Source organism: Gadus chalcogrammus, chromosome 13 (genome assembly GCF_026213295.1).
Source record: "Gadus chalcogrammus isolate NIFS_2021 chromosome 13, NIFS_Gcha_1.0, whole genome shotgun sequence".
Taxonomy (NCBI): domain Eukaryota; kingdom Metazoa; phylum Chordata; class Actinopteri; order Gadiformes; family Gadidae; genus Gadus; species Gadus chalcogrammus.
Window position 1 is genome coordinate 2551178 of NC_079424.1, and position 24239 is coordinate 2575416.

Below are 24239 nucleotides of genomic sequence, written 5' to 3' on the forward strand. Positions count from 1 at the left end.
TGTGCACACACAGAAAAGCTGCGCACACACTCGTAAACAAACACAAATGTACAGTGCAGGCAGCAGACAGACACGTAGAGACATAACACCATGGAAGGGAGTCCCACACAACCACACGCAGGCGTGTGTGTAGTGTGTACGTGTATGTGCACACACACACACACACACACACACACACACACACACACACACACACAAAGCCCAACACCACTAAATAGAATCATCACTTACACACACACACACACACACACACACACGCACACAAAGTCACACCACACACACGCACACACGCATACACGCACACACACAACCATAGTCACACCACACCGACAAAGTCACACACACAGTCACACACAGTCACACCACACACACACACAACCACAGTCACACCACACACACAATCACAGTCACACACACTGTCTCACACACACACACACACACACACACACACAGTCACACACACACACAGTCACACCACGCACACATAGACAGTCACACACACACAGTCACACACAGTCACACACACACAGTCACACCACACACGCACAGTCACACACATACACACAGTCACACACACACACACACAGTCACACCACATACACACAGTCACACACGCACAGTCACACACACACAGTCACACAGTCAAAGTCACACATAGTCACACCACCACCATAGGAAATGCAGACAGCAGCTCGGCTTCCTGGGTTGTCAGATGTGTGTGCGGTGCTCCCGCGCGGCCGGAGGCTGCTTCAGTTACAGTTCACACAAAGTTCCCGGCCCGGCCTGCCCTCGTTTTGGAGCTCTTTTGTGTTCCGTGTTCCTCCCCTCCTCCTCCTCCGTTCCTCCACTGCCGCCGGCCTTCTGACCCAGCGCCCCAGTCGGGGGCAGCGTATGGGTAGCTCCCGGCGGTGTGTCGCCGTGGGTTTGATCACAACGCACGCCGTGAAGGACGTGGCAGGGCAATGCACAGCGCTGTGGCTGTTGTGTGCGTGGCAGGCGTGTGTGTGTGTGTGTGTGCCGTCGTCAGGTCCTCTGGGGACGAAGGTTTCCCCTTCAGGATACCGTGTGATGACACAGCGTTGGTTCGGCTTCACTCAGGAGGTACAGGCGGGTTGGCTGGTAACACGAAGGTTGCTAGTTTGATCCCTGGTTCCTCCTAGCTGAGCGTCGAGGTGTCCCTGGGCAAGACACCTCACCCTCAATGCTCCCGACGGGCTGGCTGTCTCCTTGCATGGTTGACTGCACCGTCGGTGTGTGAATGTGTGAATGAACCGTTTTAAGTCACTTTGGATAAAAGCGTCTGCTAAATGCCCTTCATGTAAATGTAAAGTCTGTTGTGTCTGTATAGCCCTTAATCACAGCCACAGACTCAGAGGGCTCCTCGACCCACGACCGTACCACACTCACCCCGCAGCCTGCCTGAGAGCAAGGAAACGTTTGTGGAGGGACGATAAGCCATCAATTTCTGAAACGGCCAAAACTCAAGCATTCATGTCAACGGGTGAGTAAAACAACGAGGATGTGAAAAGGTTTCTCGGCGAGGAACTAGGGGTTGGGGATTAAAGTTTGATTCAGGATGTGTTTGGAGGAATGGATACCGAGAGAACGGGAAACACGGAAAGGACCTTGGCCCTCGTGAGTGCAATCAGACGACCCCGGGCACACGTCCTGTATCGTGAGCACGGCTGACGTCATTGGATAGGCTCGGCATATGTTCTGTGTACACTACAGTGTCTGTCCATAGGTCCGTCTGTAAAACAGGGCTGGGGTTCCTTGGGTAATGAACCACTGATAAAGCCCCAATCAACTTAAAACTAAATTGAAAAATGGTGGGTGCATAAAGACAAAATGGCCGCTTTGTGACCCTAAGCAAAGTGCTCTAGTGTGTTACGCTCCAGTGCTCAGTGGAAATGTCCTGACGTTTCCCATTACACCACCGGGTGCAGCTGGTCAGCGGTATCAAGCGAACGATTTCGTCACCATCTTAGATCTTTCAAGTTTGCGCAGCAATGTTCAGCGCTCCACTCCACCTAGGTGGCTTTCACCGGGCTCGTCCAGAAAGTGGACGCAGGGCGGTCGACATTAGAAACCGGTTTATTGTAGCGTTTGAAGCCAGTGAGACATAAGGATGTTGCTCCATGCTGCCGTGAAGGAGATCTCCCTGAGTGTGTGTGTGTGTGGTGACGGCTGGTTTAACCTGTGTGCATTGATTGCTCAATATCCCAACAGGTGTGCGGTCCCACCCAGCCCCAGGTCCAATCAGTCTGACTCAGGCCAGCCGGGGCGGCTTCAACCGGCCGTCGTCCACACACGCACACACTCCGCAACATGGTATGTTAAGTATGACCCATCGCAGGATGGTTGACGTGTCTGAGGCAAAGGCACAAAGGCAAGCCGAGAGGTGGTAGGATTAGGCCATGAGCTGGCATAAGCCTCTGATTAATTCACCCGCGATTAGGTGGTTTGCGGTGAGATATCCTGCTTAGAGAATCCAAACCATGGAGCTTTGTTGGAGCGTTGTAAACTCCACCCCCCCCCACCTCTCATGGTGGTGGATGAGACAGATAAGAGCTGAAGGGTGGTGAAGTTCTTATGAATAACAGATAATAGACAACAATTACGTGGAACACAGATTTCACGTGCCCGGGGTACATTCCTGTCATGTAGCGCGACGTACGGTAACCACAAAACCAAACCAAAGTCAGGTACGTTTGTTTCGTGTATATTCAGCTTCCACCTTGGCCTCATCATCTTCAAACCGCTCATCGGGGGTCCGGTCACGGGGGCAGCACCTCAAGCAGGGGGTCCAAGGCTTCACTTTCCCGGGCCACATTGACCAGCTCTTACTGAGGGATCCCGAGGCGTTCCCAGGCCATTTTCGAGGAGGCCTCGGGGAAGACCCAGGACTTGGTCGAGTGATTATGTGCCTGGAACACTTCCCTAGGGAGGTGCCCTGGGGGACATCCCTAACCGATGAACCACATCCACTGACTCCTTTCTAGGCAAAGGAGCAGCGGCTCTAAACTGAGTTCCTCTCGGATGGCTGAGCTTCTCACCCTATCCCTAAGGGGGACGCCTGCCAACCACCTGAGAAAACCCATCTCGGCCGCTTGTACCCGCGATCACCCAGCCTTCATGACCATGGCGACCATAGCTAACCAAACAACAACTATAGACTAAAGGAACAATAACTATTCTAGGGAACCTTTTTAATAATAAGCTAGTTCTGGAAATGCATAGCGTCACAATATGTCCTCCGATGACCTTCGTGACTCTCTCTCTCTCTCTCTCTCTCTCTCTCTCTCTCTCTCTCTCTCTCTCTCTCTCTCTCTCTCTCTCTCTCTCTCTCTCTCTCTCTCTCTCTCTCTCTCTCTCTCACCCCCCCACACAAACTGCACAATGTGCCATTGCATAATATTTATTTATTTTATGTATCCATCTACCTCTGGGTCTTTTTTTATCTGCCATTCTAATTATGTACAAGAGTGTTCACTTTGTAATGACTTTGATTGACTTTCAATGACTTATTTGGTTGACTTTTAGTGTTTGTCCGTTTGTCAACTGTACTGACAGTTCACTGACTAGGACACCTGAATTTCCCCCGGGGGATGAATAAAGTACTTAGTAACTTAACTCATTAGACATTGATGAACAGGAGGAATGGGGTGGAACCAAGTTGAATGGATCCGTGTGTGTGTGTGTGTGTGTGTGTGTGTGTGTGTGTGTGTGTGTGTGTGTGTGTGTGTGTGTGTGTGTGTGTGTGTGTGTGTGTGTGTGTGTGTGTGTGTGTGTGTGTGCATTCTACATAATGATTTGATTTGTTGTTTGTGATCTACCTGAAAAGTCTGTTAGGAAATAGATTGTGACGTAACATATTTATGTTATTAGAACTTATGCCAAGTTGCATATTATTAGGGCCTTTAACTAGGATTATTTTATGAGCACCTATTACCAGGTGTATATTATTAGGAGTATACATATGCACATTTTATAAGGACATATAAATAGGTGCATATAATGAGGGCATAAACCTAGGTGTATATTATTAGGAGCTATACCTTGTTGTATGTGATAGGAGCTATATTATAGATAGGAATATATATAATTAGGACCTATACATATATTATTTGGTCTATATCTACCTTTGACCCCATTCACCCTATAAGCTCTTGGCTATCAACATAGCATTTACAGTAAATGGAAAAAGGCATCACCTTATCTTCTTTATCTGTGTTTACCCTCTCTCTCTCTCTCTCTCTCTCTCTCTCTCTCTCTCTCTCTCTCTCTCTCTCTCTCTCTCTCTCTCTCTCTCTCTCTCTCTCTCTCTCTCTCTCTCTCTCTCTCTCTCTCTCTCTCTCTCTCTCTCTCTCTCTCTCTCTCTCTCTCTCTCTCTCTCTCTCTCTCTCTCTCTCTCTCTCTCTCTCTCTCACACACACACACACACACACACACACACGCTCTCTCTCACTCTATGTTCCAGTGAAGCCTATCCCTTGGGCTTGTATTCACTTAACACATATTTCCTCGTTCCGTCTTCATTGTTTGCCCTGGCTGCGATACGGCCCGGGCTCTGCGTTGATGATTCACCCGCCCTCCCTCCCGGTGCCAGAGAGTTCATGTCCTCAGCGGTGTGCTGCTTCAGCACTAAACTCCCACCATGGGTGACCTAAAAACTCATCTTTACGCATTCGTCCACCACATCGCCATTCACAACGAATTGCTTCCCCTTTTGCATGCTCCGTGTAATTTATTTGACCATACACTGATCTGTTCTTTGCACCACGGTCCCTCTCCGCCTATATATCGTTGATGCATGCATGTGTGTTTATGCAGACGTCTGTTACATAAACACAAGTCTATATAAACTTCTGTTTACAGAGAAGTAATTGCTCTCTTCCCGCCAGTGTACTGGACTATTTTCTGCCCTGTCTTGTCTGTTTGCTCTTCGCCTACGATCATTTATCATCGTCGTTTTGAAAAACGGAACGCCCATTCGAGAACAGAGGCACCGATATGCGGTTACTGTCTCTTTAAGAGATCTTGAGGGCCACTCCTCAGACCCCCCGGGGCCACTGTGGCCATCCTCAGGGCCGCTCCTCGGACCCGCCGGGGCCGCTGTGGCCGCCCTCAGGGCCGCCCGCCAACCGCCGTGCTGCTGCTGTCAGGAGTGTGCGTGTGCGCGCGCGTGTTTGCGTGTGTGTGTGTGTGTGTGTGTGTGTGTGTGTGTGTGTGTGTGTGTGTGTGTGTGTGTGTGTGTGTGTGTGTGTGTGTGTGTGTGTGTGTGTGTGTGTGTGTGTGTGTGTGCAGAAATGCCGTCGGAACCGTTCCGCCGTGCATGCGGTGGATTAACGCGGTTAGACGGGAAAACGTGTGTGTCGTGTCGGATGTGCTGCAAATGTTTGCTGTTAACACGTTATAAGCGTGTGTGTGTGTGTGTGTGTGTGTGTGTGTGTGTGTGTGTGTGTGTGTGTGTGTGTGTGTGTGTGTGTGTGTGTGTGTGTGTGTGTGTGTGTGTGTGTGTGTGTGTGTGTGTGTGTGTGTGTGTGTGTGTGACTCGTTCTCTCACCGTCTCTACATCCATGTTTCAATAAAACGATAATTAACATAATAGACGTAACACAGATGGAAACAAAAATATGTCGTTTAAAACCAGAGTTTAGTCCCCAAACACTGTCTTACTGAACTTCTTCAACATATATGTTACAATAATGTTTCTACGTTTAAAAAATAAATGCTTTTCTTGTGCTCCCTCGTGGCACCGACGAGTACTGCACTGGCATTTTATTTGGAGATATTGCGACACCTTCTGGTTGCATGGAAGTATTGCATGCATCACCTGACACCGAAGGGATGTCGACTCAAACCAAACAGTTCAGGGTTTGAACTCCAAAATACCATCGCTCTTCAGCACGATACCCTGACACGAAAAGCAATTCACCGTAAATCATGATTCGTTTTGTATAAAAACACATTTTGAATAAATAAATAGGGTAAAATATTTGTATCTAAAGGAAGTGCCAAAGTACCAAAGTACTGTTATTTTCTGGTAAGAAGGTGAAAAAGAAACCCAGATGGTGGGTCAGCTGATTAAAGTAATCTGAATCAGTGTGTGTGTGTGGGGGGGCCGGGGGTCTTGGGGCTGAGTTAGAAATCCTCTTACACCCCCCGGCCCCGGTCACATGACCTGGGTGGTCTGCGGTCAGACAGGAGGTGAGATGGGCTTCACTTTAACCCCCTCGTCAGAGAGACGGACAGACGTAGCTGGTCAGTCAACCTGGTGAGACACACACACTCACGCGCACACACACGCACACGCACGCACGCACACACACACACACACACACACACACACACACACACACACACACACACACACACACACACACACACACACACACACACACACACACACACACACACCAACATGTGCTGCACAGACACATACACACGTTGATTAATTTGTGTTTGGGCTTGCTTGATGCTATTGAGGTTTGTGTGCATATGAGTTCCTCATTTTAATAGTCTATAATCAAGATGTTCCTAGATGGCGGTTAGACGGTCATATGTTATATGGGCCGATGTTAGCTCTATGTTTTAATCAATATGTTCACACGTCTTGCTAATAATCCCTCCTTTGTGCTGAACCTCTTCATGAAGATAGGTCTCCTCTAACCATTGAGGTCCTCATTCTAACCAGTTCGCCTGTGAGCTGAACCTCTTCATGGAGAAAGGTCTCCTCTAACCCCTGATACCTCAACAAGTCCTCCTCAGAGCTGAACCTCTTCATGAAGATAGGTCTCCTCTAACCCCTGATACCTCAACAAGTCCTCCTCAGAGCTGAACCTCTTCATGAAGATAGGTCTCCTCTAACCCCTGATACCTCAACAAGTCCTCCTCAGAGCTGAACCTCTTCATGAAGATAGGTGTCCTCTAACCTCTGAGCTCCTCCACCATGCCGCTCCAGAGGGACATCCTAGAGGAGGTGTGGACAGAGAACAGGTACACCAGAGGGTTTATCGGACCACAACATGACGTGCAGCTTTAGCCAGCATGCTGCTAGTGTGCCCGCGCTGGGGGATTAATTCAGGATTACCCGCCTGAAAAGTCCCTGTTCGGTCAATAAATACCCTCACAATCTTCATTAAATGTAAGATAACAGATCAGACTGATTTTATTAATCCGAGGTAAAACTTGTTCAATTGGGGTAAAATAGGAAGTTTCAATTCAAATTACTTTTCCACACACATTCATGTACTAACAGGTATCTCTTCCATACTTAAGCGTGCTTCTCCTGTGCTTCTCGAGTACGATACGTGCCCCACGGCCTCCTTTCCCACCCGCACGGCCTCGCGGTTCTCTCAGCGTCTATTAATACTTTACAACGCGCCGTTTCCTCTGCTGCGAGGAGCAGAGAGACGTGCTCAACCAATAAGTATCAGGGCTGGCTCCTCACTGGAGAGCCAGAGCTACTATAGCTAGCCTTCCCCACCCCCAGAGAGGCCTAGGAGCTGGGGGCTGAGTGTTGTACGATCACCCCCTCTCTGGTGTTAGGAACGTGGCCTTGAAGTGGTTATTATGCCTCTCCTTGAATACACAATACAGCAGTAAGGTCTTATACTGCATGGACTAAAGACTGAAACCAAAACGAAAAGAACTCTTGCACTTAAAAACAGTACTACATCTTATCCTAGCTATCTTTGTTGTGTACGGGGAATGGGTTAACCTAGCCATTGTTATTGCTTGGCCCTTGTTTCTATGAACATCCTTACTGTACCGACAGCGATATATTGTTGTCTCTCTTACTTTTGATAAAATGTACTTATTGTAAGTCGCTTTGGCTAAAAGCGTCTGGTGCATGCCCAAAATGTCGATGTGAATGTAAACGTAAACTCCACAAGCAGGAGATAGCATAGCTGGTCTGCAGTAGATGCTCTGTGTTGCTCATCGATACTCTTCTCTGTTATCTGGGCCAGGTTTCAGGACGAGGCCGGTTCCTCCTCCTCAGACCGGCCAGAGAAGGTTAAGTGTGGCCGTCGTTTTCAACACTCAAAACACCCTCACTCACTATGAAGACACATCTACCTTTAACTGCTATTTATTTAGTCGTCTGACACTTTATCCAAAGCAACTTTGCTCAAAATATATTTTAAATATATAATATATATATCATGTATATATATATATCAATAAGGAGAAGGTAAAGGTATATATATATACCTTTACCTATATATCTATATATATATATATATATATATATATATATTTATACATATATCAATAAGGAGACGGTTAAGGTTTGAGGGCGTTTGCTCAAGGAAACCTATAATTAGGCTGTGAACTTTGTGGATCACAGCAGGAACTTTGAGCTGGGAGTCGGACCCCCCTCACCCTACACCCCCCTATCCTTCAGGACCCCCCTCACCCTACACCCCCCTATCCTTCAGAGCTGGGAGTCGGACCCCCCTCACCCTACACCCCCCTATCCTTCAGAGCTGGGAGTCGGACCCCCTCACCCCACACCACTCTATCCTTCCCAGGGACATGCGGTGCATTAAAACCTGAGCTGGGGAGCTGAACCCTGGCTTAGGGGGGCCCGGTTCGAGGCCTAGCGTGTCAGCGCAGGGTTAACGGCCTGTGTTAACGTGAACACCTCCACACCCCCACCTTGCTCCTCTACCTCCAGCTGTGTGCAATTACAGCTCCTCTACCTCGAGTACTGCCAGGCCCGCTCGCTCGCTCGTCCCACCCTCAAAACTCCTCGAAGCGGTAAAACGGGACAAACAGCGGGGCGCCCACGACCTGAACGTAAAAGCGGCGGGGCCGTGTCTTTGACGTGAACCGTGCCATCTCTGCGGCGTCTGGTCTGAACGGCGGTCTGAATGCCGTGGAGGAGCTTTGAGTTTGTTGTGCTCCCTCCCTCCCTCCCTCCCTCCCTCCCTCCCCCCCCCCCTCCTCCCCCACTGGTCTTTAGAAGCTTGTTGGTGGTGCTCAGTGACGTGGCTGCGCAGCAGATGGCTTCACACATAAATCCTATTAACAACTTTCTGCTGATGGAGAGCCAGTGAGCCCGGAGCCTGGCTCACTCTCTCATTACCGACCCCGCCGCCGCCACGGCCTCTCTTTGTTTGTTTTCCTTTTTTATTTCCTCTCCCCCCCTTTTGGAAACGAGGAGGGAAGGACGTACATTTTAGCCCGGGCCGGAGTAGGAGGCCAGGACCATGTCGGCTGAGAAGGTAATAGGGTGGAGGAGGTGCAGGAGGTGGGGCTGGGGGGGTGGTGTTGGTGTTGGGGGAAGTGGTGGTAGGGACAGTGGAGCGGGGGGGCCCCCATTCGGGGAGATGGAGGTGGTGGGTGGGGTTGGTGGTGGTGGTGGTGGAGGTGGTGGGTGGGGTTGGTGGTGGTGGTGGTGGTGGAGGTGATGGTGGTGGAGGTGGTGGGTGGGGTTGGTGGTGGTGGTGGAGGTGATGGTGGTGGAGGTGGTGGGTGGGGTTGGTGGTGGTGGTGGAGGTGATGGTGGTGGAGGTGGTGGGTGGGGTTGGTGGTGGAGGTGATTGTGGTGGAGGTGGTGGTGGTGGTGGTGGAGGTGATTGTGGTGGAGGTGGTGGGTGGGGTTGGTGGTGGTGGTGGTGGTGGAGGTGGTGGAGGGGTTGGTGATGGTGGTGGAGGTGGTGGAGGTGGTGGTGGTGGAGGTGGTGGGTGGGGTTGGTGGTGGTGGTGGTGGAGGTGATGGTAGTGACAGTTGCTGGGGGAGTTGGAGGTAGTGGGGTTGGTGATGGTGGTGTTGTTGGTGGAGGTGCTGCGGGCTTTGGTAGAGGTGGAGGTTAGGGGGGGGGGGGGTGGGTTTTGGTGTTGGTTGACGTCATGGTAGTGACGGTGGAAGTGGAGGTGTCGTCATGGAAGTGGAGGTGGTGGGGTTACTCACGGTTGTGGTGTTGGTGGAAGTGGTGGTAGTGAAGGTGTCGGGGGTTGGGGAGGTAGAGGGGCTGGTGATGGCGGGGGTGGAGGTCTAGAGGCAGGTGATGGTGGTGATGGTGGTGGTGGTGGTGGTGATAGCGATGTTGGTGGTAGTGATGGGGTTTGGGATTCATCCCCTTGCGTGAATAACAGGAAGAGATGGCATCCTGAGGCATAAAACCTTGGAACAATGACTCATTTGAATCATTTAATTATGTTCTAAAGCTGCGGGTTGAAGAGTTGGCAAACATTTCAGAGTTTATTTGGGTAGTGATGTGATACTGAGACCCAGAGACTCCCATGTCTAGCTCTGCAACCATTTCAGTCACAATCATGGATCAGTCAATATTATGTTGAATGTAAGTCACGTTGGATAGAGAAAAACCTCTTACGAATGCAATCTGTGACCAAAATCTAACTTATTTAGAAGTTGTTGTTCCAAGCGGTGGGTAAGTATCCACTAAGCTATTGTTTTTTCTCCAATCTTTAATGCATCCAAGATAGCAAAGCTGAAAACACGACCAACAACATGCTTAACATGCTCACATTGCTTTAAGTGTGTGTGTGTGTGTGTGTGTGTGTGTGTGTGTGTGTGTGTGTGTGTGTGTGTGTGTGTGTGTGTGTGTGTGTGTGTGTGTGTGTGTGTGTGTGTGTGTGTGTGTGTGTGTGGATTGTCTGAGGTAGGGGACAGAAATAGAAGTGTAACATGAATGAGCCTCTAATTGGATTGGGCCCGGCCGTCTCTTCTCTGTGTAACACTTTAGATTCCCCTCGTCCCACTGGCCTGCTCCTAGATGGCTTCCATACTTTAACCTTGCCTCCTACGAGAGAGAGAGAGAGAGAGAGAGAGAGAGAGAGAGAGAGAGAGAGAGAGAGAGAGAGAGAGAGAGAGAGAGAGAGAGAGAGAGAGAGAGAGAGAGAGAGAGAGAGAGAGAGAGAGAGAGAGAGAGGGAGAGGTAAAGTCCTCAGGAACGTCAACCATTTATCCTGCAGCCCTAAGATTGTAATACAGAAATAACAAATGTTATTTGATACAGCATTGAGGCAGACAGAATAACACGTTGCTGGACCATCAGGGAAAGATGTATTGAATAGCAGTAGTCGATAATGTGAGTTGATATTCTTGGTTTCGTGAACCACAGGCTTTGGACAGCTTCAGGAAGGTGACAGCAGTTGTAGGCTTGTGTACTTCTTGCATTTGCTGGATGTTACTCTGTGTGAGAAATATCTAACGGTATTGAAATGTGATTGTAATTTGATTCTGAATAACGTTTTATGTTGGAGGCAAAAGTTGGCACAGCTGTCAGATGTTATCTCTGTACTTTTACCAATACAAATACAAGTACTAATACAAATCGTACTAATACTTACACATGTTATGGTCTCTGTTTTATGTGCAAAGTAGGAGGGCTGCTACAAATGATCCATAAAACAAAAGACAAACGATGAATACTAGGAAAATAGAATGAGCAGATCTGTTCATTCTAGAAATTAAGATTGTAGCATTAGCTTAATGACCTCATGCTAGGCTACAGTCTTACACTTTTATCAGAGCTAAACTTAACTTTATACGTTTCCTGGGATACATATGACATTTAAAAAAAGAAATTAAATGCAAAAACATATATATATATATATATATATATATATATATATATATATATATATATATATATATTACTACACTGCAGGAATAGCCACTCAAACAAAAATCTTTTTAAGAATAAGATTGTTTCAATGTCTTTAATGAAAATAACTGCTCTATTCAATAGAGTTGAATTATTATGCATAGTGATAGTTTTAAAACTGTTTTAAATTATTTTAACCTGTAATAGTAGTAGTAGACAGTGCTTTGGACACATTATTAAATAACAATAATTTTCTATCCTTTGCTTACTGTGAACTTTTAATGGTGAGTGAATTTAACTCTTATCTTCGTTAGTCTGTTAGTTTGTTTGTCTGTCTGTGTATCTCTGTATTTCTCTATCTATCCCTCCATCTTTCTCACTATCTCAACTCAAGGTCTCTCTCTCTCTCTCTCTCTCTCTCTCTCTCTCTCTCTCTCTCTCTCTCTCTCTCTCTCTCTCTCTCTCTCTCTCTCTCTCTCTCTCTCTCTCTCTCTCTCTCTCTCTCTCTCTCTCTCTCTCTTTCGTCTATGTTCCAGTGAAGCCTAGCCATCTCTCTATCTCTAGTAATCTCAAGTCAAGATCTGTCTGTCTGTCTGTCTATCTGTTAATCTCACGGCCTGTCTGCTATTTCTCAGAAATCGTCCAGAAACCAAAGAAGAAGAAGGAAGCGACCAATGGCGTGCCAGAGGCCGAGTCCAACGGGGCGGAGGCCAAACCCAAGAAGACCAAGAGCAAGAAGAGCGAGGAGGCGTCTGGAGACGAGGGACTCGCCGCACAGAGTCAGTCACCACTACCTCCTTTGCATTAACATTAGTCACCACTACCTCCTTTACATTAACAGTAGTCACCACTACCTCCTTTACATTCACATTAGTCACCACAACCTCCTTTACATTAACATTAGTCACCACTACCTCCTTTACATTCACATTAGTCACCACAACCTCCTTTACATTCACATTAGTAACCACATCCTCCTTTACATTCACATAAGTCACCACTAGCACCTTTACATTAACCACAACCTCCTTTACATTAACATTAGTCACCACAACAAGGTGTGAGTGTGATTAGTCATTCTCACAAGCCGTTTTGAAAATGTGCACCTTCTGACATCACAGGTGAGCGTGTCCACCTAGATTTGTGACGGATAGATGAGCAACGTTTACGACAGTCCACTGGGTAGGCTGGTCGACTGATCTATCCAGCACACATCTAGGTGGACACGCCCACCTGTGATGTCAGAAGCTGCACATTTTCAAAACGGCTTGTATTGGCCAATCACACTCACACCTAGTGGTATAATGTGTCCCCTTTAACATTTACATTCAGGGCATTTAGCAGGCGCTTTTATCCAAACTGACTTACAATAAGTACATTTGTCAGAAGGAAGAGAAACAATCTATCGCTGTAGGTACAGTTAGGATGTTCATAGATCCAAGTGCCAAGCACCAACAATTGCTAGGTTAACCCATTCCACGTACACAACACAGATAGCTAGGATAAGATGCTACACAATGCTAAGTACTATTTTTAAGTGCCAGGACGTACAGCATACAATAATCGGGTAAGAGGGGGGTGGGGGGTTAAAGGGGGGGGCTAAACTCTGAAGTGAGTCTTGAGTCTTAATATGCAGTATAATATGTCTCCTTTATATGCAGAGTTTTATCAATAACAACTCAAGGTATTAGGCAAGGAACGCAAGACATTAGGAAGAGACCTCTGATTAAGACCAGATTCTGCAGGGCAGTGAAATGCACGGATAAAACCACTGCATGTAAAGCTTCCAGGAATGAAAACCAATAAAGGAAACCACTCACTATTTGAAGGCACTTCAAAGAAAAAAAGACAGAGGGAATACAATAAATTACAATTAATTGCAACACAATACACACAATGAAATCAACACACGGATACAAATCGGGCCGGATCAAATAAACTATAATCCCGACGACGGAGCTGTTCTGAACTTCGCTCTCTCTGTTCTTTTGTTCTGTTGGATTGTTCTGTTGCTGGGGACGACAGAAGATGAGAAGAAGGTGAAGAAGAAGAAGCCGGAGAAGGAGAAGGAGAAGGAAAAGGAGAAGGAGAAGGAGGACCCGGAGAAGAGCAAGGAGCCAAAGAAGAAAGCCAAGAGCGTCCCGAAGAAGAAAAAGGGTACGTTCCAATGACCACTGGATTTACACTCAACTGGGATTAATAATGTACATCCCACCCTATCCTGAAGCATGTCTTCTTCAAGGGGTGATATCATGTCACCAGGTGTGAGTGTGATTGCAAGCCGTTTGTGGCTTGTAATCACCTGTGTCCACCTAGATTTATGATGGATAGACCAGTCGACCAGCCTACGCAGTGGACTGTAGCATAATGTTGCTTATATATCCAGCACGTATCTAGGTGGACACTCCCACTTGTGATGTCACTAAAACACAAGAAAAGGCATATTTTCAAACGGCTTTTAACAGCTGATCACACTCGCACCTTGAGGCATAATGTCACCCCTTTGACATGTATACCACATGGTACGTCCCAAAACTAGCCAATCACAGACCACAGACTCCCCTCAACCACGACCACCTTGTCCCATCTCCACAGGTTCGGACACTGAGGATGACGAGGAGGAGGAGGAAGAGGAGACGCCCAAGAAGAAGACGAAGAAGAAGACGACGACGAAGGACAGCTCGCCGCCCTCAAGCACCACCAAAGAGAAGAAACCCAAATCCAAAGGTAAGGAAACCGCAAACGTTACGTTAACGTCTTATATCTTCAGGTAAATCTTCAGACGATTAAACAGGGTGTGTGTGGAAGGTTGACCGCGGGGAAGAGGATTACACGATCGCATTTTGTAACAGCGAGTGTAAACACTGGCTTAGCCCTACACCTACTGGGACGTATGACCATTTAAGCCATCAGACCGGCTGAAATACTAGCTGCAATGTTGAAATGTTTAAAGTAGTGCCAGCACTGGATTCCCTGTAGTCAAAAGACAATGGAGAAGTACTAAATTGTTTTATTAGCTTAAGTTGAGTTGTATATTACTCTACATTTTACTCCTTCATTTTTTATTTCGCCCGCCCCTCTTAGATGAGAAAGACTCTGATGGGAAAGATAAAAAGTCTAAATCAAAAGACAAAGATAAGAAGAAGGAGCCAGCCGCCTTGTTCCAGATAAACGGAGACAAGGACGCCAAGAGCAAGAAGAAAGGTGAGTGTGTGTGTGTGTGTGTGTGTGTGTGTGTGTGTGTGTGTGTGTGTGTGTGTGTGTGTGTGTGTGTGTGTGTGTGTGTGTGTGTGGGTGTGTGTTTGTGTGTGTGTGTGTGTGTGTGTGTGTGTGTGTGTGTGTGTGTGTGTGTGTGTGTGTGTGTGTGTGTGTGTGTGTGTGTGTGTGTGTGTGTGTGTGTGTGTGTGTGTGTGTAAGTGTTTGGATGGTTGTGTGTGTGGTTGTGTATGTGGTTGTGTGTGTCTGTGTGGGTGTGTGTGTTTGTGTGTATGTGTGTGTGTTTGTGTGTATGTTTGTGCGTGTGTACACTCACTTTTATAAAACATGTTGATGACATTGCATCACAGTCACCATGACACCTTCTCAAATCTGGGAAGAATAAATAAATCTAAACCATGAAGCTAAAAGTAATCAAACCTATCTGTCCGGTCTGAAGCCATGTCAGTATGAAGCCATCCGTTCCCTGGTCCTCCGATCTTTTAAAAGAACCACGAGTATGGGAAGTATAGGTATGCTACCACATATATCACGGGCATCCTTCTATCAATCCCAGCTGCTCAGTCAGACAGCGACGACAGCGAGGAGACAACAACCAAGGCCAGCAAGTCTAAGAAGAAGCCCAGTGCCGGAGCAGCATCGCTGTTCCAGACGGCCGAGAGCAAGGACAAGGACAAGGACAAGGACAAGGACAAGAAGACCAAGAAGAAAGGTAACCTCCCTTTATACGTCTTATAAACTTATTATCGCACTTTCTAACTGTTAAGCACCTTTCAATGTCAAAAAGCATCTTGCCTGCACATGTCAATTCATGCCTTCATCTTTCGTTTTTTAAAAGTGCAAAAAACTAAAATATGTTGGCTCAGATATCTGTCTTTGATATTTTATCGACTTCTGAATTCCTTTCTTCATTTCCTCTGCATCAATTATGTTTGCAAAACTGAATGGGAGTCAGCCATTAGCGCTAGCTTAAACTAGCATATAATTTTAATGCTAATACAAGGTAATTGCTAACGTGTTGCAATTGCTAAAACCCCAAAAACAAAGAGCCAGCAACACTCAATAATTAAGTAGGCCTATTGTAAAATAAAAATAAAATAATTGATTTAAATAATTGGAGATATTGATGACGTTTTGACGAAGCTGTCGCTGTTTCTCTAAATCTCAGGAAAAGCCGAAGAGAGCGATGATTCCGACTCAGAGAAAGAAGAGAAGTCCAAGAAGAAGAAGGGAAAAGGGAAGAAGAAGAAGGTACCTGGGCATCATGTGGCCCCAATCAGCTCTTAGTTAGAGACACCGATTAACCCTTAATCAGAGACACCTGCTCAGAAACACTAGCAAGCGCCTTAACGTGGTTGAAAAGTATCTGTTTCTGTCTCAGCTTCAGAAAAGTATGCAGTCTGTCCACATCATATACCTTCTTATTTTCTTCTACAAATCATTTCAAGACACTTTCACACTTCTGCTTTGGCCGTGTGTTCATTAACTTACTGTCCAGGTTCTCTTGATAAGCATTCATTAACTTACTGTCCAGGTTCTCTTGATAAGCATTCATTAACATACTGTCCAGGTTCTCTTGATAAGCACGACCAGATTGCTAGAGTCTAGCGTTATCGAACTAGAACAATTTCAAGATCCATCACCTTGACAACCTATCGATGATGATGATGATAACGATGACGATGATGATGATTATCATGAGGATGATGACAGGCTCTTCGTCCAGGAGAGAGCTCCGTCCTGTGAGAGAGATTTTGACAACTTATCGATACTAATGACCTAATGACGAGGATGTAATGATGATGAGGAGGAGGACGATGATGATGATGATGATGATGATGATGATGATGATGATGATGATGATGATGGTGTTTCGCTCTTTCTCCAGGAGCGAGCTCCGTCCCCGGAGATAGAGTTCGACGACCTGGAGGAGTTTGTGAATCTGCCGGCTCCGCAGGGGCAGACGGTGAAGTGCCGACTCACCCGGGACCAGCGGGGGATGGACAAGAGCATGTACCCCACCTACTACCTCCACCTGGACAACGAGAAGAAGGTAGGGGATCTGTTCCTCTGGCCTCACACGGCACACAGCAGAGGGACATCTCAGGTCTTAAAGACGCAGTGCACTTTTTAAACACTCGGTTTCAATGTGGAATATTGTACCTTTAAATTCATAATCTCAATTTAATAAAATAATTGCGATGTAGTATAATAAATAGGAAGCGTTTATGCAAAGAGTCTGTCGATAACGTGACGCATACATTCTTAGCATTTGACTCTCCAATGGGAATAGAAACGCTCACCCAGGCAGTTGACTGGTGCCAAGTAGTTTCCCAATGCTCATGACGAATGCTTAAGACTATGTGTTTTGCGTTGTCTCGTAAAGGTATTCCTGTTGGCGGGTAGAAAGCGTAAGAAGTGTGGAACCTCCAACTACCTCATCTCCATCGATGCCACAGACCTATCGAGAGGCGGGGACAATTTTGTCGGAAAATTGCGGTACAGAAAAAATCTTCTTCTTTGAATTCTCTATGATAATTTTTCCACGACAGCATTCAAACAAACTGCGTTCAGAAACCTACTTTTGTATGTCGTCTTTACAACTGACTATGTTGTGATGTTGTTGTCCAGGTCTAATCTGATGGGGACCAAGTTCACGGTGTTCGACAACGCACTGAACCCAGAGAGGGCTCTCCCAGACCTGTCCAACGCACGCCAAGAGATGGCCGGCATCATCTACGTAAGACCTTACAGACACCCAACCATTTGGCGGCATGTGGCTCAGGAGGTCGAGCAGGTTGGCTGGTAACCGGAAGGTTGCTAGTTCGATCCCCCAGCTCCTCCTAGTTGAGTGTTGAGGTGTCCCTGAGCAAGACTCCTCACCCTGACCGCTCCCGACGAGCTTGCTGTCGTCTTGCGTGGTTGACTCCACTGTCCGTGTGTGAATGGCTTAATGTTAGGCCATATTGCACATCGCTTTGAGTGGCAACTGGTTAAAAAAGCGCCGTATAAATGCAGTCCATTTATTAAGCGATCAACTGTGGAGCGTGTGTCGATGATGGCTGGTTTGAGTCAGACAGATTGGACTCTGGGACTGCTGGAACCAGCCATCATCCACATCAACCCTAACCCTAACCCTTGACTTGACCGCAATCCCTCCCGTAACCAAACCAAACCAAACCATACCACTGTGACCTCTGACCCCCGTGTGTCCAGGAGACCAACGTGCTGGGGATGAAGGGTCCCAGGCGCATGACCATCATCATCCCCGGGATGGACAAGAACTGCGAACGGGTCGCCGTCCGGCCACGCAACGTAAGCCCCGCCTCCTCCGTCACCCACAGGAAGTGATGTCACTGTCTGACCCGCACGCCGTGGTTGAGATGTGTCCTAAGTGTCTGGGAATGTTTATGGAATTATTAAAAACATAGTCATGTATATATATGAATATACATAGAAAGAATATACATGTTTATCTGCTACAAAGCCTAACTGCAGTAACCACGCAAAGGGTAAAACTGAGTGCAAGAAACTATATATGATCACTGATCACGAGCACTGATCATGACCAAATAACTAATCATTAAATATAGAAGAAGATAGATCAAAATAACAGCACTGAGCTTTGGAGTGGTCAGATCACTTGCACACATCATCTCATCTGGTTCTTTTACATATACTGTAGTATTTGTAATTATTTAAATGTAGAATTCATATCAAGTCAGACTTGCAGAAGGTCGCACTTCTGAAGTTCTGATTAAGGGCTGATCTGCAGTCTGTAGTCGGTCTGCCGGTGGTGCTTCCCGGCTGACAGACTGACCACACACCCGGGTGACCCCTCTGACCCCCACCCAGGAGTACGACGGGCTGCTGATCCGGCACCAGAACCGGCGGATGGAGAACCTGATCGAGCTGCACAACAAGACCCCCGTGTGGAACGAGGAGTCCTCCTCCCACGTGCTCAACTTCAACGGTCGCGTCACCCAGGCCTCCATCAAGAACTTCCAGGTCGTCCACAGCAAGGACCGTGAGTTCTGTCTGTCTTTTCTGTCTGTTTGTGTGTCTCTGTCTATCTGCCAGCCTGTCTGTCCCTCTTATTACCTTTCTACCTGCCAACCTGTCTATCTGACAAGATATCGGTTTGTCGTCAGTCTGTCTAACTACCTGTCTATCTTTCTGTCTGTCTGTACTGTAAACCTAAACCTCCCCTGTGTGTCTATCTGACTACCAGCCTGTGTGTGTGTGTGTGTGTGTGTGTGTGTGTGTGTGTGTGTGTGTGTGTGTGTGTGTGTGTGTGTGTGTGTGTGTGTGTGTGTGTGTGTGTGTGTGTGTGTGTGTGTGTGCTCTGCAGCTGATCTAACCTCCTCTGTGATTGTGTGTGTGTGTGTGTGTGTGTGTGTGTGTCTGTGCGTACGTGTGCGTGTCTCAGTGGAATACATCGTGATGCAGTTCGGCCGCATCGCCGACGACATCTTCACGCTGGACTTCAGCTACCCCATGTGCGCCGTTCAGGCCTTCGCCATCGCCCTGTCCAGCTTCGACGGGAAGATCGCCTGTGAATAGAATGGCCGGCCTCGCTCGGGCCCCCCTGCCCACTCGCAGCACAGACACACTTTTCAGACCCCGGGCAGCAGGCTGTGGGTGGAGGTGATGGAGGAGCTCAGACCGCTCTGCTGTTCCCCCGCTCCAACGGTGCCTGGCTCGGGGGGCGCGGGTCAGGGGGGAGGAGTGGAGGACGGTTGGGCCTCCGAGCGGAGCTCCACGGTGGACGTTGCCTTTTTTTTAGAGCGCAGAGAAGTTAAAAGGCTGCTCTGTAGGAACACTGTGATGGCGCTCAAAGGGGGCGGGACTCATTCAAGCAGAAGTAGACAGGAGTAGACAGAAGTAGTCGATCAAGATGTGGTTACTTCATTAAAGACGGAACGGATCAAACAGGCAGTCATAAAACAAGTCGTCATGGCTTCTATTGTTTGCTGTTGTTTCTTTGATTCCGCACGGCAGCAGAAGCTGTCAATCTGTAATTAGCGTCTGACGTGGAAAACCCCAGAGCGATCGCCCGGACCGTAGACAAACACAACCGTCCTCTTACAAAGTAGCTCATTTAGCAATGTCTTACTAGGATAAAGGCTCTGGAAAGGTTTGAACTTTGCAGCACATTTTCTCTGTGTTCTGTAATGGTTTATGTGTAGGTTTCAGAAACCCACGAGTACTACCATACACAGATTAGTTTAGGCCTGAATGTCCTGTACGCAGTCAGTCCAAAAGTACCAAGTCTTAATGTGTCTCTAACCCTTCTTCTTTCCCTTCACCTGTTCCTTTGAACTTTTTGTATCTCATCATTTCTTACGAGGAGCGTTTTGTACGGTTTATTGTCCGACGCCGATGTCTGATGATGATGAATGTGTAGCCATGACTTTCCACCCTTTCACCTCATTCACTTGTTAATGAGCTCACTGTGATGAATGGGGCCCATTAGCCCCTCTAAATAAAGACCAACCGTACGTGTAGCATGAATAAACTCCTAACAGCTGTCCACAACTCATATTTAGTCTTCTGACTACACCGCAGTCTCAACCATCTCAGTAAACCTCCCTTATCTCTCCGCTAAAACCGCGGTAATAGTCCGTCTCTGCCCTCCAATACCTTCGTGAGGACCTCCCCGTTCAACGCTGCGGTGGGATACTGTGAACAACACAACACAAGGGAGGCTGCCAGCGACGACACACACACACACACACACACACACACACACACACACACACACACACACACACACACACACACACACACACACACACACACACACACACACACAGAGAACACTGGTTTGATACGTGTGCAGCAGACACACACTCAGCGCCTCCGTGGCAGCTCTTAAACTCTGAGGAGGAATGGCGGTGGCAGGGAGGAGAACCGGTTTGAGCCCGGGCCCTGGAAGGTACGTCTGAGGTGTGTTTCTGCCTCAACCTGTCCAGGCAGTTGTCCAAACTCGCAAATCAAATGAGGCTTGAAGGGCGTCTGACAGATGCTCAAAGGTGACCCCCCCACCCCCAGCCCCACCCCCCTCGCTCTGCCATTGTGTGCGAGGCACTGTACGACTGCAAAGGATTACTTATTAGCCTCTGAGCGGGTAATTATGCACACGTTTCGACTGTACGGCGACAACTTTCGTTGGCTGTTTTAACCGTTGCAAAAATACGTTTTGTGTCTGTGATTTTGAGAGCCTTGACAAATCACAGTGCTGCACCACAGAATGCATTTCTGTTTAAAACTACAAATACAAGTTGCAATGCAAGTAGCGCACGCTGCAAACATAGGGGTGACCAATAGAAGGAGCTGTTGGGAAATGTTTGGAATGTTGCTGCACCGCGTCAAATTATGAATGTTTAATCGCTCCATTAATAATGATAATAGCCTTCTTTGAAGATATAAAGCATTTATAAGTAGCCAAAGCATATGTTATGCAATTATTCCTATTGTAGTCCTGTATGGTGCTTTTTGTTTGATATTAGTAACACAGAGAAGAATGCACCACACATTCAACGAAATAGGTTTCTTCGCAATAATAAAAGTGTTATTGAAAGTGTGTGCGCGTTATTTAAATGTACATGCAAACAAAACAAGAAACGCTGAACAACTCATTGTATTTAAACACAAAGGCAGTATCAGTATTAAAGCTGGAAGGATTTGTACTTTGCTGGCGTTAAAGTTAAACTAATGGAGCAGGGCTGTGTGTTTATTCCTGGTGTTACAGTACTACCACCGGGGTGGTGGAGGGGGTGGGGACACGAGTGGAGCCACCGCCCCCACCGCTCGGTGATTGACGCGCACCCATGGCTCCTCCTCAAAACTTTTTTTTCCCCTTGGTTTTCCAGAGTAGTGCGTTGATTTCATACCAAAGTCATACTTAACATTCCACTTATACTGTCAAACCGGGAGAAATATTACTGAAATCGTTCCAGGCGCCCAAAATCAGCATTGATATTGTTTTTTCTGGTGTTGACATAAATAGACGCCACTGAATAAAGGTGAGTTCCCCTCTTTTGGACTTTTTCCTCTTTGTTTAGACCCTTTGCTGGAGGTTTTCATGCCGCTTGACTCGCTGAAGTTTTCGGATCATTGTCATTTTTCGCATTTTTCCGCGGGGCTGCCTTCGCGTTGGGAGGGAAGAGGAAGATTCTCACATTGATCGCCTCTGATCCTGTTTGACTTTTCTCTGCCTTCTGGACTCCTGACTAGTTGACAGAATAATAATTTAAACGAGTAAAAGCCATTTCGTTGACTTCATTTGACTGGTTTGACGTGTGCGTTGACACTATTTTCCCGGGGATGCAACATGTCTCTTGTTTCTCTCCAACAGTTGATGAGAAGTGGATGCCTGGATCTGAGAGTTGTGCGACAGAGGAATCGAAAAGGCACAGATCTCCTAGGGACACTGAGAGAGATCACTGGGAGGAATAGGACCGACAACCTGACCGCTGGACTGAGCTACTGCATCCTAAGATAAGGTAAGATACTTTCTGCATCAAGGCAAACTAATGTGTCACTTATTGTGGTACCAGAAAACACTTAATTTAACTTCATACATGTGAAGAAAATTCGAATCAGAATGTTTTGGCTGAAATGTGATTTTATAATTACATATGTATTATTACATTAAATTATATTTAGTGTTTAAATAAATATGAAAATATAAAACCACATATAAATCAAAGCGTTGTGATTCTAATTAATTTTTCAAACAGCAGTGATTTAATGTTGCAATTGTGGACACATTTAATATTTGTAGTGATGACTTTGTTGTGCGCACACGACACGTTTACTTCTTGTTTGTCAGGTATAAGCCTATTTGTTATTTGTAGGCCAAAGCGTCTGAGTAATTCAAATACCTATAGGCCATATTAAAAATGATAATCAGACTTAACGCGTCATTACGTTGTTATCAGGGCCTAATGGTACTATTGTAACACGATCTTTAGTGCCAAAGGTTTTATTTCAATTTTTCTATATCGAATAAATGGTACTATCAAATCAAGCACTTTCATCAGTCAAATCTATTCTTTCTTTCATTTCGCTTTTTCTTTTTCTCTGTGTCGTTCCTTTTTTTTTTTCTTCTTCTTTATTTCCTTCCTTCCTCCTCAAATCGGTCAGGATCAGTGTTGAATGGTTTCGCTAAGCATGATTTTGAGGTCAGGTCTCGGAGTGCATGGATGTACCAAACCCTGGTAATGCGCAATTAAATCACCGTGACCCCCGGGGAAACACCTGCCTGACCTGACTGCAGTGCGCATCGTCAGCTCCAGTAAACACCTCATTCCTCCGCCACTTGGGTTGGGCAGGTGTAGCTATTTAGTTTCTGATCACTGACTTAATTGGTTAAATTCTTCCTCTTTTGTCGTTGTAGTATAACGATGCCAATGCAACAAGAGCTGTAATAACTACGGTTATCTCAGTCACTGCCATTCGACAGGTTTGGTCAAACAACAGAATGCTGTATTTCAGGTTGCGGCAAGTCATCAGCTATGTAGTTGTGTTTTTACAAACCTACCCCCGTTTGCAGCTGTAACAGCCAACCTGTTGCCATTGTGCTTCTTAGTTGCTTCATGTGACCAAATTAGATTTTTCTTGCACTTAGTTTGTTGAAACAGACGCTGTTTGCTTGCGGCGTAGAATAGATAGATATTCAAAATAAAATCACCATTATAGTTCCGAAGTTGGTGAACATCAACACACATTTTATTTTAAATCTCTGTTCTGTTTTTGACGCCTCAGATTGAGGACGTTAAAAGAAGTATGTCCACCACCACCACCACCACCACCACCGCCACCATCTTACTGTATCCATAATGTGTGTTCTTCAAGTGCTAACCGACCAATTGGTCGACTCAGACCGTGACGCAGGAGACCCAGAGACAGTCCCAGACTGTCAAACCAGACAATAGACGGTTCGAGCGAAGAGGCGCGGTAATAGAGTTGGACGCTGACGGCTAAATCTGGAGCCCATTACGATTCTGCTGTTCTAGAAGATTCTTCTCCTTACTGTTGTGTGGCACTCGGCGAGAGCCTTTGATTCTCCGGGGGACACGAGACATGTTAACCATTTTTATACGCCGGCAATATTCGAATGGCGGCTGTTTTTCTTTTGCCGTGTTGCTCTGTCTATATACCCCCCCCCCACAAAAAAGAAGAGTTACAAGGCTTCTGAAATGTTTACAACTCTGTCGGGCGTCGAAGAGTTCGCACACATTCTGTGAACCCTAGGAACCCGTCTCGGAGCTTTATCTGTTCTCTAAAAATGATATAGAGAAGAAAGTCTGAATAGAGGTGTTTATTATTGACTCTATTCCGTTCTACTCTATCCCGTTCTCTAGCCTCACTCTGTACACTCGTGCATGCAGAGGTCCCTCGGGTTAAACCGTGATACGCCTTCTCTGGATGCAC

At 46.7% G+C, this 24239-nt stretch overlaps 2 protein-coding genes across 6 annotated transcripts in view; both read left to right on the plus strand.

Annotated features, from left to right (window-relative positions):
* The first annotated feature begins 6952 nt into the window (after positions 1-6952).
* On the plus strand, positions 6953-19380 carry LOC130402256 (tubby-related protein 1-like). The gene is made up of 15 exons (XM_056606398.1): positions 6953-6999; positions 7974-8024; positions 8684-8766; positions 12218-12361; positions 13611-13749; positions 14176-14309; positions 14667-14786; positions 15355-15510; positions 15967-16049; positions 16687-16851; positions 17185-17297; positions 17430-17538; positions 18015-18113; positions 18654-18825; positions 19228-19380. The coding sequence occupies exons 1-15, from the start codon at positions 6953-6955 to the stop codon at positions 19359-19361; spliced, it is 1749 nt and encodes a 582-aa protein (XP_056462373.1). The 3' UTR covers positions 19362-19380.
* A 2261-nt stretch (positions 19381-21641) lies between these two features.
* The window catches only part of LOC130402019 (transcriptional enhancer factor TEF-5-like), a 42145-nt gene continuing 39547 nt past the window's right edge, over positions 21642-24239 (plus strand). For 3 of the 5 annotated variants that reach the window (XM_056606090.1, XM_056606091.1, XM_056606092.1), the window contains exons 1-2: positions 21642-21826; positions 22159-22306. The gene's annotated coding sequence lies outside the window, so the exon portion shown is untranslated. The remainder of the gene's footprint in view (positions 21827-22158; positions 22307-24239) is intronic. The other 2 variants (XM_056606094.1, XM_056606095.1) reach the window with 1 other exon arrangement.

Coding starts and splice junctions, on each gene's coding strand:
- LOC130402256 (XM_056606398.1), top strand. CDS start 6,953: ATGCCGCTCCAGAGGGACATCCTAGAGGAGGTGTGGACAGAGAACAG. Junction 12,362..13,610: donor CGAGGGACTCGCCGCACAGA/GTCAGTCACCAC, acceptor GGACGACAGAAG/ATGAGAAGAAGGTGAAGAAG. Junction 17,298..17,429: donor AATTTTGTCGGAAAATTGCG/GTACAGAAAAAA, acceptor GTTGTTGTCCAG/GTCTAATCTGATGGGGACCA.